Raw genomic sequence first — 21,027 nt, forward strand, 5'->3', positions numbered from 1 at the left:
ACTTGGCACTTTAAAGCACACGTGTTTCCTCACTATGCTGCAAATATCTCCATTTACATCAGGAATTACTGCCACTTCTTTAGTGTCATTAGCTTGGTGTGCTTTATAGCATCCCGACCACCCAGTCCCTATCATCTTTGTGTAGCAGCAGCGGCACAGAGCCTGCAATGTAATGCAATTTATTTACTACCCAGTGAAATATACAGCTCAAGGCAATAAAGATGCATAGGCTGCAATTCACATTAATGAAAGCATGTTTCATTAATGTGCTCTGTCAGTGAACATCCATCCCACAGCCACAGTGCATTATTATTCCACATGTATAACAGGAAGACAATGCATCGCAGAAGAAGAGACAGCGCGTATAGAGGAAAGCAGAGTAACATGAGGATAGACATCACTCCGGTTGTACAGTCTGCTGAGGAGCAGGAAGAAACACTCCTTACATCAAAAACCTTTACGGAGAAGCTAAATATAAACACCAGCTTCTCAGAGCCTATTACAAATGGATGAAAGTGAGGACTAAGGAAAACTTCTCTCTCTCCTTCCCAAACTGGGCTTGATGGGCTCGTTAAACTGGCTGGTGCCGAGCCAGTCTGACAGCCTGACCTCCATTTTTGAAGAGTTAATGTATACAGGGAGGGTTGCCAAGGTTCCCAGGCTCGTCACACCTGAGCTCCACATTCATTACATGTATAATTGGAATTGGATTTGATTAAATTTTCATTTAACATATAATGTGTCTTCGGGGGGGGATGCAGCGTGTCCCAATGCTTGAATTTTGAAGAATATATGTAGCAACTGATGCATGAAATTAATGGCAGCTTCTTTTGGTCAGCTGTAAAGCAGAGTCTGAGCATATTGTCTATGAACAGCAGCTTGATAAGAAAATAAAAAGTATTGATCAGTAGAGTGCAGATGAGGATAGAAGAGAGATATCCGTGAGAGGATCAAAGGCAGCAGCGTGTGATGTGGCTGCTGTTTGAATGGAAGATTAGCAAACACTAGTAATCTGCTCAATTTGACCATAATTGAGCAGTTACCACCATGTGTTTATGTCAGTTCAATAAATAATGAAGGAGCTGTGGGTGAACAGACTAATGATATTAATTAATGTAATCTTTGAATCAATAAAAGGTTTTTTTTTAAAGTTATTTAAAAAACACTTTCTTGTTTACACAAAGTAAACTGCAGTTTGTCTCGTTTTAGTTCAGTTTTTAATTCAAGCCAGAATTCCCGTTTTCAAATCTCTTCATGTGGTGAGTAAAATGTTAACCTGACAAAAAAATGATATTTAATTTGATTTCAAGAAAAATAAGGGTCATCAATCGATACAAATTCTCCCTAAAAACATGTGTTAAGAGCTTCTATGACAGCCATGTCTATAATGCATAACTGATTATGTATCATAACCTGCTTATAACACTATAATTATAGTCAGAAGCACTTATAGATATTCATAATGCTTTAAGACAACAATCATAACACATTATAAAGCATTGTAATAATAAAGGAAAGTGTCACAATACTTAATATCTTTTTTAGTTAGAAGCATCCTCGTGAATTATAATTCCTATAGTTGTCATGCATTATAATCTTCATTATAATCTGTGTAACGTGATAATACATTACTTTAAGTGGTCATTGTAGCTTTAAGTAAAGGGAAAAAAATACTAAGTCCATGCGAGAACACACGAAAATGTAAAATCTATTTTTATTTACCTTAAAGTAAACAATGATAACTTAGTTACATATAAGAATGTATGATAATTATAATACTTATATCTATATTATACAGTGAGTAGATTATAATGCATTATAAGTATGTTTATAATTAAATACAGACATGGGTGTTCCAGAAAGTATTACTGTAATGTACTGAAACTTCTGTTTGAATGTCTGCCAACAATCAGGGAATACCAATACCTTTGTGGAAGACTGCTACCAGCCAGCAATACTGGCCTGACAATATGTTGTAGAAGTGTTAACAGTTCTTACACTACGGTGTCTTTAGTCCACTGAGAGCATAAAAGCTGCAGCTCTTTACTCTAATAGAGTTTCAATGTCTTCACCCAGTGTGCAAAGCTACAGCTTCTACGAGATGAGGAATTCAATAAAAGAAAATGTCTATAGTGCACGTTATCTCCAGGCCGGAGCTGAACCTGCTTTCGGAGTTTATTTACAGGACGGAGCCGAGAGGAAGGAGCGACCTTTAACCTCTCATTCCAGCGGTTTAATCTCTAACTGCAAACCTTATCAGCGTCTGCTTAATGTAGAAAACAATTCCTTTAAAACCCAGAGATCGTACGATAAGCACACAGTGGGAGTCGGACAACCATTTCCACAATTACCTTTGGCAGACAACCATTATCCACCAACACATGAAGTCAGATAATTATGACCTTCCACGGGGGAAATCACTTATGTGATTCAACTCGCTATTTACCATAAAGACTGAGGGTAAACACTGGGTCTAAACTCAACACATATACAATAATAATAATAGACGTTTTATTCTTGAATATAAATATTGATTTAAAAATACCTCTCTCTGAATATGCACCCAATAGCCGGTCAAGATTTTCCAGTCCTCAAAACTCAACAGTGAGCTGATGTGGGCTGCCAGAAACACGGCTGTGACAGCTCTGTGGTGTTTTAAGAAAGGGGAGATATGGAACCTCACACTTACTGCCACCGCTCCTCTTCCCTCTGTCCGTCCACTGTCTCCCCAGAGCTGCTTAGCTGCTTCCATAGGGGTGAAATCAAGTGGAACCACAATTACCGTGCAGCCTCCTATATTGTTTACAGGGAGCTGTTCTCACACAAGGACAGGCTCCCCTGCCAGGCAGGGGAGACAGAGAAAGATGAGGCTGAGAGTGCCCAATGCGAAAGGTGATACACGATGTGTCGCGTAAAAACTGCAATATGTGACATTTTATTCCTCTGAGGAAGGAGCCGTGCAGATTGTAATATTGAGGGTAAATCCGTAGACCGCGTGGTGCCTACAGTGATGTGAGGTAAGTTTGTGGGTGGACGAAGCCAAGAGCGGTGGAATGTCCATGGAGACGGCAGGAACAAACACATTGCACAAATACTGCAGTCAGTGATTGTCATCAAACACAAGTCTCCTGCAGCCCTTTTCTTAGCTCTGCTTGATTGCAACGATTCAGGAAACATACAAGATGTCACCGTACGGTCACTCCCCGCTGAGCAGAAAACATCAAACAGTCAGAGGATGCATTGTGTATTCTCATCAAATCTAATATTACCATGAAATGATAGCCCTGACCTCATGGTTAATACATAGAAACAAGTGTTAAGTGTTACAATTCACACAACACGTGCACAGCATTACCTTGAAACAAAAATGAATGTTTGGAAGATGCAGGTAAATCTTGACTTCAAAGACTTTTCATGAGATTTTGAGACAGGAATGCTGACAAAAACCTATAAAATTGTGAAAATATCAACCTACATTACCACATTATTATCAGATTATTACCCCATTAATGTCACCCTATTGCCATTCTTTATCCAACAAACCATTTTATTGTGAGCAGGCTACCATATTGGTACCCAATTATGATAACTAAATTGTTTTGCCTTGTTGGTATCTTTAAACTTTGCGATGACGCTACAATCGTAAACCTGCTGTGCCTGCAGGATGCCAGCAGTATGCATGTAGAGCAGACTGCTTCACAGACTGGTCGCACAGTGGAATGTTCAAAATAAACATGTAATACCCTTTTCCATAAAGGTGGTCATTTAAAACAAAACAAAAAAAAGTAAACGATCTTTCCTAAAAGTGTTCCGGCTACGATTCACAGCAGCCCATAAAACCGAAACCTACAAAATATTGCATCTCCCACCAACAAAGCAGTCCGGCAGTAAAAAAGCTTTGGAAAAATCCTTGAAAACTTTATGTCCAAATCAATCGCAAGGGTGTGAACAATCAACAACACTCCAATTGTTACTAGGCAGAAGAGGCTGGGTGTTAAAGGGGTATAATAGCATCAGGCAACTACAGTATTTGCCTAAATGTATGGTACTGCCTATGGATAACTGAGGATTAGTATGGCTTTCATTGTTTTATGATATTCATTTGTTTCCTACCTGTTCGCAGGTCTACTAATTAATGGATTGATTAATAATAAAACCTCACACTCTATACAGAGCAGCTACTGGACTTCTCCTCGCTAATGGCTTGATAGAACAAGAAACCGGAGAAACCATGAAACTGATTTCCACTGTGTCTGTGTGTGTCCTGCGTAATGCAGCGACAACAATATCTCGACCACGAACACAATGAAGAATAACAATGCAGATTTCAGCACAACGCACCAATTACAGAAGCTAATGTCCAATCGCGTTAACGATGTGAAAAAGGAGCAGGCGCCTCGCTGCGTCGTGTGCGCCAACTCCGTGTTACCATTCATGCAAAGGATCTGAAACCCTCAAGAAGAAGCTGGAGGACAAGCTGAACGGGGGAGAAGGAGACAGAGAGAGGATTTATCTCTCCCAGCAGATGTAGAGCAGGCTCCTAGGGCTCCCAGTCAGCAGCCAGGACAGTTTACAAGCTGGAAAATGGATTGATTGTCTATGGATCCCTGTCCCTGTGTGGCTGCCAACTCTGAGCTAATTAAAGAACACTTCTCTGGAGAAACACTGAGCAGCAACCAAGCACATCCTATTCACCCTCGAGAAAACATGTTGCTCTGAGCTCCTGCCCAGGAAAAACACTGCACACCAGAACAGGTGTCGCCGCACTGTGTATTGAGAAATAGCTTGAGCCGCGGAGATAAACGTCCACAGGACATTTGCATTGTGTTGTTAAAAGTAGGTAAACATGTCGGTGAAATTGTTTCCATACTTTGCCCTGACATCTAGCTCTGAGAATGCCAGGGATGTAGCGGAAGCAGGATATTTTAAATCTGAATATTTACTGCCGACAAGCCATTACAAAGCTGAATGGCTGCAATCACCCGTTGTTGTTCGCGCACATACTGATTCTCCTAACCTTTGACAAGGCAGACGCCGAGGTGTTCACCAATCAGTTTGAGTTAATTTTATTGCATGCTTTAATATCAGAAAACGGAAGATACAGTTTTGTAGTTGCAGCAACATGTGGCTGGCAGTTGACAGAAGTTATAATTTTAGACACATTTAGGGGTCACATTGACAAAGAGAGGAGGCAATGTACATATCAGAAAGATTGAGAAGATGGAAAGTATGAATATCTGTGTATAAGTACAAGGTACTTTACTTGAGTATTACCATGGGTGTGACAACACTGTTCTGATAATAAAACAGTTTCATTCCCCTTCTGCCATGACATGAGTCTACAGCCAGTATAGTCAGAAATCACTATATATTATTATCAAGAGTGACGTGCTTGACCATGTTTTGTCACCATAGGGGCTCATTTTATTTTCCTGTCTGTGAGGCTCGGCTATACTTAAACATAGTGGTGCTTTGAGCTAAATGCTAACTTGAGTAAACAATGGCTGAATTCAAATGCACACCCTCCGAACTTGAGGACTAATGCTATGCTCACACTACAAGCAACAAAAAGCAACATAATTCCTTGATTCAAGTGCTTGTTGACATAGTTATGTCCTTAGGTAGCGACGGGATCTAATGGCATCAATTCAGACTGAATGGAATCGGGTGAAAGGAGAATATATGATTAGCCGACGCTTTACAAAACTTGAGACCAGCTCAAAATGATTGAGGTCATGTCCATACTTCGTACAATGAGTCAATGTAGTAAAAATGATTGAGGTCATGACTATGTATCAAAGTCTTTAACCCCGAACGACGCCCAATTGGGCGTCGCGAGAGTGTTTTGCGAAGAAGAGCGTCATATAAATCACTTTTCCGAACCGAATATAATTCATTTTACCCACATGCTATATACCTACTTAACGACGAGATTCTAAGAAACAATACAAAAAACGTAATTTTACTCACTCGAAACACAATTATACACAAAGTAATATATAAACTACCAAGTTCCAGCACAATACCACGTATTTTTCGGCGAGCTACGCACTCTGAATGCAGATATCATCACAAAAAAAGAGACTGTGATGGACGATCGATAGCTATATAGATAGATAGATAGATATCTTTCATAATTCTCTCCTTCAAACCATTCAAACGTTACACCGTGGAACACACACAAGCACGACGAAACCACAGAGCAAAACATTTGAAACGCATCGTTTCTTGAGCTGGTCAAAATCCACATAAATCCTTTTGCTACGTATGCGCCCGGCCACTCTCTTTCGTTTGAGAGTAAAATAGAGTTAATCAAGGCATTTATGCATAGGTAGTCCTCCTTTTACTTTTCAGCGAATCATTTCGACACTTGGTCTGTTGCGCAACTCTTTTGGAGTTTTAGTGGCTAAAAAGTCTGTCAATCACCTGACTGACCAGCCCACTGCATTCTACACGCATTTCCGCATTCTTAGACATATCACATGTGCAAATCGACCAATCATAGGCTTCGAAAACTGCCAATACATACACATAGAGCGACGAATAAATCACATGAAACACATAAATCAGGCCCCTGTGAGGTCAAAAATGGTTCAAAATGATGCCAAACTGCTGTAATAGATAGATTGAACCCTGTTAGTGATAAAACAAGTGAAATATATAGTTATATAGTATATACAATTAGAATAAAACAGCTGGAAACCTGGTTCCAAAATTCGAAAATACAGAATTTTGGCTTGAGCTGGCATGAACTCTCTGTACTCCAACCTCTATCAACTTGGCCTGCTTCACTTTATCAAAGCCACTTCTTTTTTAAAAAGGACTGCTGACATGTTGTGCTATGATTGTGGAGAGTTTTAGGCTTACTGCTGCATTATTTCAAAGACAAAAGTGCTTTCTTTTCCAGGCGAACCTGAACATTTTCAATTTGAGCTGTGTGTTGTATTCATTCAGCATTTACCAGTAACATATACACTGATATGTACACATATTAACAAACTATCACAAGTGCTAGTGTTATAATCCCATTGAAATTATTCAAATAGACCTTGTAGTTAGCGAGATAAGCCCCTTTCAGTGTGGGTATGACATTTTCGAGCAGAGGGCTATAAATAGGCTTGGGGTTAATAGGATAAGTCATTTTAGTAAACATGATTGAGGTCATAAAAAACGATTTAGATCACGACCATATAACCTACGATTAGTCGATAACATTAAAATGATTGAGGTCATGTCCATATAATACTTTAATAACGTAAAAAATATCTGGGCCATGTCAATATATTGCGCGATAAGTCAATAACAATAATTATCGTGACAGGCCTAGTTGAAAGTTGTGCCATTATGTAATAAGATCGTCTGACGAGTCAGTTATGACTTTGCATGCATGCAGACGTACCGGTGCAGGAGTATTCATCCACTCTGATGAAGCCAGGCAGACAGTCACAGCGATGGCTGCCGGGCAGGTTGACACACACCGTGTTGGACTGGCAGTAATGCATCTGGGTCGCACACTCATCAATATCTGAGGACAAACAGAGCAAATAGAGTGGATTAATAACTCCCTGACAGTTCTCCAAAGGCACACTCAGGGCACACAGAGTGATTCCTTGGGCGACTGATGAAGCTCACTGAACTGTTTCAACACTGTTACAAAAGCCTGGTCTCTGCGTGTCACCTTGTTGCTTACAGAGTCTTTCCCATCCAAAAATTGCCCTCATTCATCAATCACACGTATAAACAAGACAACTTTTTCAAAGGATTGTTTGTCCCCCCATTAGATGTATAAATTATAGTGTGTTGTTTTGTAAGAGCAATATGAAAGACTGGCAAAGGCAGATCCTTTGGTAGCCAAATAGTTACATCGCATGCCACATAACGCAAGGTTGCTGGTTCCATTCTCTCTCCCCCAGTTTCCAGTCGGATGCTCCTCATTCAACTATCCAATAAAAGATCAAAATGCCCCCAAAAATTATAAAAATGAATAAATAAATAAAAGGAGTACCAGGCAGGATATGACAAGAAGCAAGGTAGAAAGAAGGAAACAAACGCAATATCAAAGAAAATGGGGAGATGAGCAGACAGAAAAGGAAACGAAAAGAAAGGAGAAATAAAACGCGATGAGAGTAAAGGAAGCCAGAATTACCGCCCTGTGGTTGTATGCCTCCGCCGACCAGTCATATCCCACTTTACATCCATGTTTGTCATCACCTCGACATTTTAAACTTTAAACTAATCAGTTCATCCTTGAGTGGAAGTGGACGTTTGTGACAAATTTAAAGAAAATGACTCAAGTTTTCTCTTAAGATATCAAGAGAATGGGACGGACATGAGGTCCCACAGACCGTAACCTTTGACCTCCAAAATCTAATCAGTTCATCCATGAGTCCATGAGCCCCCCCCCCCCCCCAACTCGTAAACGTAATGCCTCCGTTACGCGGCGGAGGCCTTAAAAAGGAAAGTAACGACACTGAGAAAGCTGATGAGATTAGGACACGTAGCGGGGGGAGCAGCATCTTTCCTGACGTCCATAATGTCCGGCTAATATGACACATTAGAGCCTCGCTCTTCATACACAGACTCTCTCTTTTCCTAATGTAGCTTGAAAGACATTGTATGAGCATTGAAACACAGAGCTCAGGGAGGCATTAGCTGAGCTGGATGACTGCTGATGAAATTGGATCGGAAACACACAAGGGAGGTGTTATGCAGAAGGGTCGAAATTTGTGTGCGTGTGTCTGTGTGTGTGTGTGTACAGCACAGAGTATTTATGTGGATGTGAGCAGCAGAGAACCAGTTTCCTGAGGCTAACAGGCCTTTCCACCACTTAAGGGACTCTGTATGCTACACTTAAGGGAAGGAGAGAGTGAGGAGAGTATTTCCATATCCTCTCCTTGGATAAATACATTCCAGCTTTGAGGTTTTCAGCTCACACCCCCCCCCCCCCCCTACAACAGGATGAATTTGTATGAAGTATGTAATTGACTTACATGCAACTCTCAGAGGTTTTTTCTCTGCAAATTTCATCCTTGGAGAGTGTACAGTAGGAGTGTTGAATTGCACAATCAAAGAGAGACGAATCGTGTATTCAGGCGGACAAAGCCTCGCCGGCCTTCAGCATAAAAAGCATTGATCTGCTACATCAAAAACAGGAAACTGATTCGAGTGCTTTGAGGCCGCAAAGCAGTACCTGAATCCAATTGTCATCGCGTTCTGAAGTACTACTCTGCCACGAATGCCCCTCATTTGATTACCCCTTATTGGGGCGAAAGTGTGGTTAAAGCCTGATGACAGCCGGCCTGTGATGTCGCAGAGACGTGGCCTCAATAATTCAAAGTCGAGAGCCCGCTGCTTTTGTCAGCTACCGTTGGAAGTGGGAAAAGCGTCTACTGTCAAGTAGCCTGACGCGTGATGAGGCTTTCTGATCCCAGTCGGTCCGAGGTCCGGCATCCACTGTGTTTGTAACTGTGTGTGTTTGTGTGTCTGGATGTCTGCGTGTGTGTTCACCCTCTGCAGCCTCCACTGGGAGTGTCGTAGCAGGTGAGGTCTGCTGACAGAACTGGATCTGTCATTTCACACGGGGGAATTCATTTTCCTGGATTTGCCGGTGCGTCTCTCTCTCTCTCTCTCTCTCTCTCTCCCTCCCTCCCTCCCCTTCCTCCCCTCCCAGACCTCCTCCTCCCACCTCCTCCCTCTGAGCTCAGTTTCTTCATCTCTGCTGCTTTATTCATGCTGTGATGTAGGTCAGGGCTGGGGAGAGGGACAGCTAAAAATAAGGCAGGATAGGACTCTCTGTGTGCATGTATGTGTGTGCATGTATGTGTGTGCGTGTGCGTGTGTGTGTGTGTGTGTGTGTTCGCGCCAGCTCATCCCCTTGTGCATATTTGTGTGTTTGGGAGAGACAAAGACTGTGTCTGGATGTTGAGTGTTTGGATGCTGTGAGGCAGAAAGAGAGAAGACTCTTCATACTATTTTGTGTTTGTGAGAGTGTGTGTGTTTTGTGTGTGTGTACAGTACGAGGTAGTGCATGGGCACACTAGTATCTGCATCCCGGCATACTATACAGAGGTTAATGGAAACAGCTTCCTATCCAGCAGCAATATTGTGCCCTGCTAACAGAAACTCCTTTATTTTGTGTACTCTAATCAACCCATGTTGTGTGCGTTTGTGTGTGCGTCCACAAATGTGGTCCAGGACCTGAGTCACTGCAGCTGATCAGTCTCTTTGAGCAGCTCATTTGTTGGTCCGTTTGAAGCCAAATGTAAGAGGCTGCTGCCTCAGAATGAGAGAGATGGAAACAACATGAAGAGATAAATACCTTTGTAAAGTATTCAAATTCTTCTCTCTTTTCTAAAGCGTGAAACTGCGGCGCTTGGCGAAGACAAGAAGGCGGGTGTATTTGCGTGTGAGTCTGTGCACCCCCATGCATGTTTCCTAAACGGCTTCCACTCATCAACTCCAAAAAGTGAATACATTTTCTTTCCAGTCTGTCGCTCACTCAGCGGGGTGTTTTCAAAAACTCTATCAGACTTCTGTGGAATTTAGTTGAAAGTTTGTTTAGCGGAACAATTGATTTGATTTTGGTGGCGACTCGAATCTCAGATATTCTTCATTAGACACTGATCACTGCTAAACTAAGTGGGAAATAAGAAACTTTTGTACAGAAACTTCTGATTCTAAATATTAAAAAGTGAAGTATGTTGACAGAGTCAGAAATGATGTGCTTGGGAACAAAACACAATAGTGAGAAGCTCTGTAGTTTTATTCCATCCATTAAGGCGAGAGCATAGCGTCATTTTACAAACACATTTATCTACTCCAATGTAAAAAATACATTTGCGATACTATTAGACGCTCAGAGCGATGGATGTAGTTTTTAAGAGTGAAAAGTCCACTAAAGAAGGTGGATGGGTCAAACATACTCAGGATTCTTACTCGGGGGGCCAGCGTTGGGGTAATCCTAACTGACGACGTTACGTCCTTAGCTTAAGTTACGCACCAAGAGTACTTATTTGAAACCACGATGTCTTCTACAACCCTAACCAAGTAGTTTCGTTGATTAAAAATGAACTGCGACCGTTTCATAACCGTAACCACTCATGAACCTTCTGTGCCCCGCAAAAGGCTTCCACCGGCATCATTACAGTGACCCTGGGTCCTTCTGCCCAAGCGGCATGAGATCATGTAGAAATGTCAGTATTTGTAGATGCCTCAATATTATTAAAACAAAGCTGCTAACACTCTCGGTGCTCCTCGCTAACTGACTGGCGTAGAGAGACGTAAGAGAGAAGTGATTCCTGCTGCAGCATTTCATTTTTTAAAAGGCTTGACCAGAGCTGCTTCCACCCGAATGTCATCACCCCTCCTAATATCTCATTACTCTCTCAGCAGATGTCCTCTTTACACACAAATAAACAGAGCAATTTCAATTCTATTTGCAATTCGCAATCAGCATTCCCCTCTTCTTTGACCTCTCTATCTGTATTTTCGTGAACACAGAAGTTAATCTCACCCAGCAATTACACACCATGATAATTGAGGCTTGCACAGAGCATTGCTTTCAGCATACAGTGGTGCACACACACACACACACACACACACACACGGGGGGGGGGGCCATGTTGAAAGAGAGATGGACTATTTCATTTACTTTCTCTAATGCATTTGGTTTAAACAGCTAATCAGCTTTTTTGTTTCATTTGACTTCACTGGAACACAAAAAAAAAGCCAAAACAGTGTGAGATTATTATTATGAAATGTGAGAAAATGAGTTTGTCTATATGCAAGTCAATGACATCACAATGTATGAAATGATAATATTAAACAGCGCAGCAACAGTTTGAGTTAACTCAATGATGGCGAAGCTTTGACTGCAAACATGTTTGCCTAACTGTGTTGAGCAGATACTGGGTCACAGTATTGGGATTACCTTTTCCAGAAACAAAGTGTTCAGAGAGTATCCAACGCAGCGGTCATAACAGGAATTTGATTATCATATTAGTTTACAACCCTAACAGTGCGACTCCACACATGTGCAGCTGAAATGCATTGCATCTGTAATCGACTCCCATTTGAAATAAAATGAAACCTACAACCCAAATGTTGCCGCAATATGACGAGCCAGCATTACTTCAACATTTGCAGACGTGACCCATTTTGAAACAAAACAAAACAAATGTCTGCACATATGGTTCAATAGTTTTATATCAGCTATAGCAGTCCTGGGTAAAGGAAGAGACTGATGTCTCCTTGATGATGCTTCCATCTTCATAAAAATCCAAACAAACACACTGCGCTCCATTGAATTTTGCTGTGTTGTCAGCTGATCTCGCATTCATCCCAATACCTCTATCCTCACAGGAGTCCTGTCTCTCTGGTGCAAATGCAGCAAAACCTAAAATCGTATCAATTGTTCTCATCATCGTCTGATGCTATTGCTATGCATGCATGGTATATATATATATATATATATATATGATCAAGCTATTATCAAGCTATTATCAAGCTCAATTTTAGGATTCCAGTTGGACACCACACTGTTCTGCTTCAGCGGATATATTGGTTTAGAAACTTTTTCAAATAATTGTATTTCTTTTTTTTCTGGGGACACTTATTTCTTCTTGTGTGTGTGTGTGTGTGTGTGTCAAGGTGATTGACAGCCGACATAGTGAAATGTAATGCTGTGCAGATATGAAAAATCTCTCTCAGCACAGGGAAATGAAAGTAAAACATTTCCTCTCATTCCTGTGTGATGGACTTTTATCCTCACGTAGATGGAGGGAAATGGCCTCCTCTGAAGAAGAAAATTAATCTCATCCAGCAATTACAGTACGTACCGTGATAATTGAGTCTCATACACAGCGTTGCTTTCAACGACTTCAACTTGTGTGGAAGGAAAGTGAGCCGGCATATCTCCCACTATGCTACATTCTTCCTGCCGCAGTGGGAACTAAAGACTACCGGCACAAATTTGAAAATAACTTTTAACACAGACTGAGCCACGTAGAGGACTACATTATTTTCATGGCGGGGGTTTCATATCCACAATAAGGGCGCGCAGAGGCCTCAAATGGCTGAACTCAGTGACTAAACTCCCTTATCTTACCATGCCGTAAACAAATCAAACACAAAAACCAGCAACAATCAAAGGACGCTGCATGTCCCCTCTGGGAGTCAGAGGAGAAAAAGAACCACTGATGCAATTAATTAGAGAGCCTTTAGAGAGCGGCGGCTCTTATCGCCAACCTTGTCCTTCTGGAAGACGCATACAGAGCAGGAAGTGCTCTGTGTTGAGCAGATTGGAGCCGGCACAGGAACACGCTGCACGTCAGAGAGCAGCTCGTGGGTAGGAGGACTGAATGATGGTGTGGTTCTGTATCAGGAGAAGGAAGCAGTGTGAGCAAGGTGATTTAATCTACCTGTCACTCCGCAACTCCAATGAGGGGCTGCCATTCATAGAGCTGCACACTGACAGACTTTCAGGAAGACACTCTGAAGACTGAAACTGTGACAGAGTCCTTCTGTCAGACAGAGAGGAACAGTTTACCTAGATGACAGTGTGTGTGTGTGTGTGTGTGTGTGTGTGTGTGTGTGTGTATGCTGGGTGTTCACACAGGTATATTTACTGCAAAGATTAGAAAAGTATTCCTGGGTGCCCACTAACTGAAATAAATCCATATATCAGGCAGAAGAAGGCGGCGCAGTTTTTAACGGATAACTGCACAGCCGAGGACGTATTGTTGCAAGTGAAACCCGAAACGCAAACTTAATTTGCTTTGCGGAGGCAGAGAGATGTATATCACAGAAGACAGACTCAATCCACTGTAGCAGTCTCTGGTGTTTTACAATGAAATATCATCGACGTAGAGAACGAGTCTGCAGAGCCATCAAACGCAGCTCATCCAGGCAGCGTTACAAAGACACGTAGAGCGAAATGTTGTCCTGTTGCAGACGCAATGTATCTGAAGTTTACCTTCCTCCAACACAATATACATTACATAAAAACAAAATGACCTTTTTCACACATTGCATGCTTACTTACAGATACAGTAAAAGTGTACACTATGTGGTCTTTCAGATCAAGGTGAGACGATGCGTCGTGCACTGGGTTAAAAAGCTATGGTCCACTTACTTTTCTAGATAAAAACTACTTTGAAGGTGGTGTAACACTGGAAATCCCATTCCTCCTGTGATTCCTGTGTGTCAAAGGATCGATTTTTAAAATCCTATAACTTGTCTATAAAGCACTAAATGTTCTTGGGCTTAAATACGTCCTCTGAGTTTATTGTCGTCATCTGTGACAGGTTTACTCAGTATTCCCAGGACCAAAACCAAAAACATGTTCCACCCCACGTTTATCCTCAGAGAGGGGACATTGTAATAATGAATACATAAAATGTCCGTTAACACAGAATGAGTATTCTTGTTCTATGTGTATCCTTGGTCCTTTGGAGAATCAAAACCTATGAGGCTGGTGGTGGTATGTAACGGTTGTGCTTAATGAATTTGTTACCCCTAAAATCCTATGTGGCCCCGGCCACACACACATGAAGTTGATCCAGGAGCTGGTGCAGATGCTGTTGTGTGTGAACACAGGGGTAAGAAGCTGAGCGTCAAACAAAGGATTCTGCCAGAGAAAAAAAACAGTGACAAAAGCTGCTGCAAAAGTGCCGAGCTGTGTTTTTCCCTTTGTCTTTAGGACCACTGCAGTCCCGTGGACCAAAGCCTGCTATCAGAAAAACGCTTTTTGATTATCTAACGCTGCGTTCACACAACGAGCGACAAAGCAACGGTGTATAAGTCATTTTCGATGACATGAAGCAACAAATTGACACCCAACACTCCAAAAGAAGCTCAATATAACATTTCAGGCTTGAACTTGGGACCAAGTTCTAACGTCAAAATGCTTTCCCTTTCTCCCTTGGACACAACAAGCTGTCCAACCATAATGACAAAGTAGGTTGTTTCTCAGTGCATTCCAGACCGACCCATATTGTTTTCTGATCTAGCACCTCTATAGGAACCAACACTAACTGTTGGTAAGGATGATGTAATACCACTTTCCTTTTTGCTTCTGAGAGAGGTTGCCTGCTAGGAAAGAACAAAGGACCAATGCTTTTGTTTCTCTGCCAAGGTACTGCCTCAAACATAGGTGCCACATTTTTATATTCCCAGGTACCTGAAACCTATGAGTCTAAAAACATCCCATAAGCACAACATATGATGTCCATCAGTGTATTTGTCAAAACAGCCATTGCATCTCCATTGAGTAAAGTTTATACCAAAGGCTCAACCCAAGATATGTACAGCCAGGCTACACACACACACACACACACACACACACTCTGATTGAAGTTGTTTAAACAAGGGACAACGTAATAAAATTGACCATAAAGCAATAATACAGCTATAATCATGGGCTCACTCGTCTGTTTGCCACGGCCTCGGCTTGTAAATGGCTGTGCTCTTGTTTAATGTGCGTGCCCTCGAGCCAATAGCGCACAGTTAAAAAGATGTTGCCAAATGACACAGTTTGCATCATTGTACGAAACCAATGAGAGGTCAAAACCTACAGGATACTATTGGACGACTCCCAGGAAGTTAAATTTAGGATTCTGCACATTTTAGCAGACTGTTAAAATCTCAATGCCATGACACTGTGCCCACTCCTCCACACAGCTTCATGAGAAAACTTTACTTTTCTTCCGAAATGGACATCTTACGGTATGATTTTCACTGTTGGTGTTCACAATCGTCTGTGTGCACCTGAGCTTCCAAGCCTCCCCATCATCTGTGCAGTGGTGTCAACCAACACATTCTCCCTCCCTACTCTTCAAATACCAACACTTGGTAAGTGGACCAATACTCTTTGAACTATATAGCTCAAGGTAATGGACGTGTCAGTAGGAAACAGACTGTACACGATGAGACCAAGGATTAGCTAGCCAACATCAACACAGCCTTACATTAGACAACGCAATTGTAAAAACACATGTGGCTTAAAGAGCTTAATGAAATGAAAACTGTACTGGTTTAAGAGGACAAAAAGCAAGTTTACAAGTTGCTCTCGGGAAACGGCGATAACCTCCAGAAAAACTCTCCTCCAAAACACACGGACAACACGCAAAACAATCTGCATTTTGTGTGTTTCGTCGACATCGGCCACATTTTGTGTCGACCACATCTCCTGCTTTGTACTTTGCCCCCCCCCCCCAAGGCAAAGCCAGCATGCATTACTATTCCATGAGCTGCATCAGGCTCACAAACACACGCACACCCTTGATTGACCCAGGACCCAGGACTGTGGGACGGGCACAGCAGCAGATGGTTGAATTTAGCTCTCACTGTGTCAGGTTGCTGCAACACACACACACAAACAAATGTATCAGGAAGGTCACATACACAGTATTATGCAAGTCCAGATTAAAGCTTGTTTTAGATTATTGGCCATATTCAACATATTCGTAACCAGTTGCTAGGCAACGGTGATGCCTCGCAGCGAACAACCTGAGTGACGTAATTGACATCCCATCAGTCACCTTGTAATAGCTTGTGTAGCTAATGGGGAAAGAAACCAATAGGAAGCTGGTGCCTGTGGAGCTGCTATTATCCTGGCATGTTTTCGGTAACTGTGTTAAATCAAAATCTCTCCGACTCACTGCACATCATGGAAAATGACGGAGGAAGACGAAGAGAGACGGGCCGAGATGGAAACACAAATACAAGAAGAAACCGGGGGGGAAATGAAGGTAGACCGAGGGAACTAAATGTCAGACAGAAAGAAACATTTAGAGGAACTGAAAGAGACAGAAAATCAGAGCGATGAAGATGCAAAAAGAAGCTGTGAGACATCAGAGCAGCAGCATTGCACTTGTGATTTAATCGATGACAGGCAGTAATCGTTTGACAGGGGAGCCAATATTTGGGTATAAATATTTGACAACACAGTGTGGGAGCGCTTAATTAGCTTCATTCTTTTTCCCATCCAGAGGCAGCTGCTACCTGTAGCAGATGGTAGCAACATGCTTTTGTGTGACTGCAGGTGTAAATGTGGGTATCACATTAAGGTCCAGTTTGATATTGATTTTTATTTTGAGTTTCAATTTGGAGGTGGTGGGTGTTAGGAGATTAATTCAGTTAGAGTTCATGTGGGAGGAAAAAGCAAGGACTACTTTTTACAATAAGAAGAAAAGTGAACTTCATGGATTAGTAGTTTGGGATCCCGAGAGGAACTCATTCTAGGGATGTGCTGACAGGAGAGACGGAACAGTTTTTTACTGGTGCAAAAAACCTCTGCTACATCCACTTGAGATGAAAACTGTTGGGGATGATTAAAATCAATACATTTAAATCGTTCAAACCCAAAATCTGCAGTTTGATTTGTTAACTACAACAAACGTGGCAGCTTATCCAACGTTAAAACACAATTGTATGCATCAAACTACAAAAAAAGGTGACTTCTTGGTTTCGACAGACTTTAAAAACATGGTTCTCCAGAAAGTTCGCCAACTGTTAACCTGAGCAACGAGACGGAAGAGCAGAGCAGAGACGTGGACGTAACATGAAAACTTCACAGCTGCTCTGATCGATATGTGTTATGTTAACTATGGATCACATTATTACTGTAATCTGAATGTAATGTAATGGAAAAATTGTGACATGACGCTGCAGGTCCCCTTCACCTCTATGGAGTCTTTTAGTGTATTTTGGATCTCATCAACCTGCTTTAAGAGGGCAGCTGTCAGCAAATAAAAATATAATAAAAAAAGAGTGTGAAATGTTGGACTTGCACTCACCGGGTGGCCAAAAGCACAACTTCAATTGAATGCTGATGTTGTTACATAAAATGTCACTGTGTTTCAAGCCTGTTAAAAAGAAATCAATTACTGCAGGTTTAAGCTTCAAGGTGTTTCATTAAAATAATCTTGACACATTTGTTTCCTCTTGTTGCTTTTGGGAGGCGTCAACACACATTTGGAATTTCCTTTGATAGTGTGAAAGTCGGAGACATTTTCAGTTCATGTCTGTGAGACACCGGCAGAGCCACTAAAATGTGAGTCTCGTGGGGAAAAACACAACCTTTGACACTTTTGTGAAGCTGCTGCTTTCACACTTTAGCTCCTTCTTGGGTGACAAAGTTGAACTAGTCGACACAGCTGTGGACAGAATGTACGATTTCATCAAACTACATTTTATTATTTTCATTCATCATTTCAGAAAGAAGTAGAATCTAATAAAATCCCTGTCAAATTATATAATATTTTTCTTAGTCTGAAAAGATATTCAACTGAAAAAACTTCCAACAACTGTAATTTCACTGACATTATCCACCTTATTAGTTACTTACTCCAGGTCAACAAGCCCAGTATGTTTTGGTTTTGCTATAGCTTTAGAGACTCCCATATTTAATTGAGTTTGTAAATATTTTTACATGCCCCGCTGCTGCTGTGCCCCATTCTCCTGAAAGGTAGATGTGTCAGCGTAGGGCCCAGCGGGAGGAACAGCAAAGTGACAGTGAAGCAGCTGAGGAGAAGGCTGCAAGAAGCAGCTTTCACACACACACAGTGAGTTATTTGTCCCTGAGCCGGCGACTATTAGGAGGGCATCGGCAGCAGATGGTCTGCAACAGCTCTCATTGCGGCAAAAGGGAGCGGGACGCACCATGTTTCGACCCCGGCCCGGAGACGCCACCGCCACGTCCTGCGTCAGTGTCCCAGTCAACCTCTTCGCCGTAATTAAGGCCAGCCCCTCTGGTTCCCTCCGACAGCAGAGAGCAGCTGGAGGACGGAGGAGGAGGAGGAGGAGAGGTCAAATCCTCCAGGCCAACGTCAGTTGAGCGACTCTCATGTGCTCAAACACGCACACATGTACATATACATGTCCACCCCTCAGGTCATCTGAACACACGTTTGTATTAATGTACTTGTGGGAGACTGGATGATGCTGTGACGACACTCTCTGTGCTCCGCAAATCAATGTTCTGGTAGCAAGCACAATGCATTCAGTTCAGACACATATTTCCCTTTTTTAAAAACGTGTTAAATTGCTTATGTTCCATTGTGTCATTGTAGCACGACCGCACTTCTTCAGTAAATGTTTGTCTTAGCCTCAGTGTGTTTTACAGGGCGTAGCAGTTTTTTTTGCCCTCTGTGCTTGTCTTGTATCTGTTTTATTGGCTACTTTAACGTTTCACTAAATTTAGCCCAGTGTTGACCTCGACATCTTTTGGCCTGCAAATCACCAAATCTGTGCTTACTGGGTAGCACATTTATAGCACATTTTATCTTGTTGATTTATGGTGACAGTCCCTGAAAACATGAAGTAAAAAAGTAAACGCTAAGTGGAAAGTTTTGCAACGTCTGGCCAAAATTGTGTACAGTCGACTTCAATGTAAAGTTACGTCCACACTCAGTGAGGAGCTAATGTAGTGAAGAAATTATCTTAATACCAACTTGATCCTAACTCTAATCCTAATCCTTAAAACCATATATACGTGTGTGTGTGTGTGTGTGTGTGTGTGTGTGTGTGTATAAAGTTGTATATACATGTATACAATCGATCGGTTGGGAAATGTAAAAGAAATTATAGTGCTTTTTAACCCCCCAAAAAAGACAGCTGCCCTGTTTACTTGTTTGTTTACAGGCCAGTCTGTCCAATATGGCGGCGGTGTTAACAACATAGAGCAGCAATGGGCCGAAGCAGTCAATGTCTGTGTATGCTGGCTGCTCAGTTGACACACAGGTGCCATTCTCATGTTTTGTTTCTCGCTCACAATTCTTGATTGTTGAATATGTGCGCGAGGTCTTATATCACGCGTGTGGCAGTTAATATCTGTACGTGGGAAAGAATCAAATTTTCTCGTGAGCATGTTTTATTTCACTCGTGACATCGGACATAAATCTGGCGTCGTAAAACGTTGAATCGTGAAAATATAAAACCAGACCAAAAAAAAAAGCAACAACTGCAACGCTGATCTGTCAAATAAGACCGTCTCCTGTCCCCTGCTTCAAACACATGTTCACTCGTGTTTCTCGACATCGCAGGTCTTTTTTTAAGATAAGACGTTGACAACTAACTTTGGAAATACATCAGTCACGCAAGAGGCGCAACATCTGTGTCTGACAACATCCACACGTCGTCGTCGTCGTCGTCTGCTGCTCTGCCAGCTGCAAGACAGCCCACTTCCAAAACTACAGAGCGAAAGATGCATCATAATCAGTCCTGGGAAGTTGGTGCATCGGAATCCACCAGGTGACCCGCGTGTGTGAACAACATGTTGTTCGACAGTCGCATCAAAGAGCTCAGTCCATCATAACTGCTCATAACTGCTTATGTTAGACATGGTGTGTTTTTTTCAAGATGAAGGCTGATTGAATTTACAATTTGACCTTATCTTACCTTATTTTATCTGACATATCTCACATGCTGTATTATTACCCCTGACTGAAAATTGATTTAGCTTTCTATAGATTTTACTGTGGTATCTCCAGTTTCAATAGATTTAACTTGATGGGGTTCTGGAGCCAATGAAAAACAAGTTGCATTATATTAAACAGATATGCATCAAGATGCAAATCAATATGAGAGCTCCCTTAATAGATTTTTTGTCTAATAAAACCAACTTTTCTCGAGGTGTTTCTTAATTAATGCATTCCGTTCTGCAAAGAGCCCTTGTTGATTTCTTAGATAGGCTCCTACAATCACCTTTCATGGCTTTGCCTAATACGTTTTGGAGGAAACACAATTACTACCTAGATTATGTTCATCGGCAATATTTCTCCGAGGCTATGATGTGCTACATTCTCCTATCAGACCCAAGTTGTTCGTAGGTGGATGGAGTGCGTGGTGGGTTTACAAAGGGAAAGACTTGGACATTGGAGACCTCGGTCCAGCATGTGATTTGGTTTAGCTAAGAAGAATACATGTGTACGGCGATAGGTAAAGATGTGACTTTTTCAGTAAATAACCAAGATGATGATCTTACCCTCAACTAGAAATGAGCAATCATGTCTCTTACAAAAGTATGTT

The 21,027-nt window shown here is 41.8% G+C and overlaps 1 protein-coding gene across 1 annotated transcript in view; it reads right to left on the bottom strand.

Annotated features, from left to right (window-relative positions):
* LOC306699215 (protein kinase C-binding protein NELL1-like) overlaps nucleotides 1-21,027 on the bottom strand; it is a gene marked incomplete at both ends in the record, with an annotated part of 218,421 nt that overhangs the window by 54,683 nt on the left and 142,711 nt on the right. The window contains 1 exon segment of the mRNA XM_079163758.1: nucleotides 7,400-7,525. Within this exon segment, the coding sequence (XP_079019884.1) occupies nucleotides 7,400-7,525 (126 nt within the window).

Source organism: Pholis gunnellus, assembly GCF_910591455.1.
Source record: "Pholis gunnellus genome assembly, chromosome: 1".
In the NCBI taxonomy this organism is placed as follows: domain Eukaryota; kingdom Metazoa; phylum Chordata; class Actinopteri; order Perciformes; family Pholidae; genus Pholis; species Pholis gunnellus.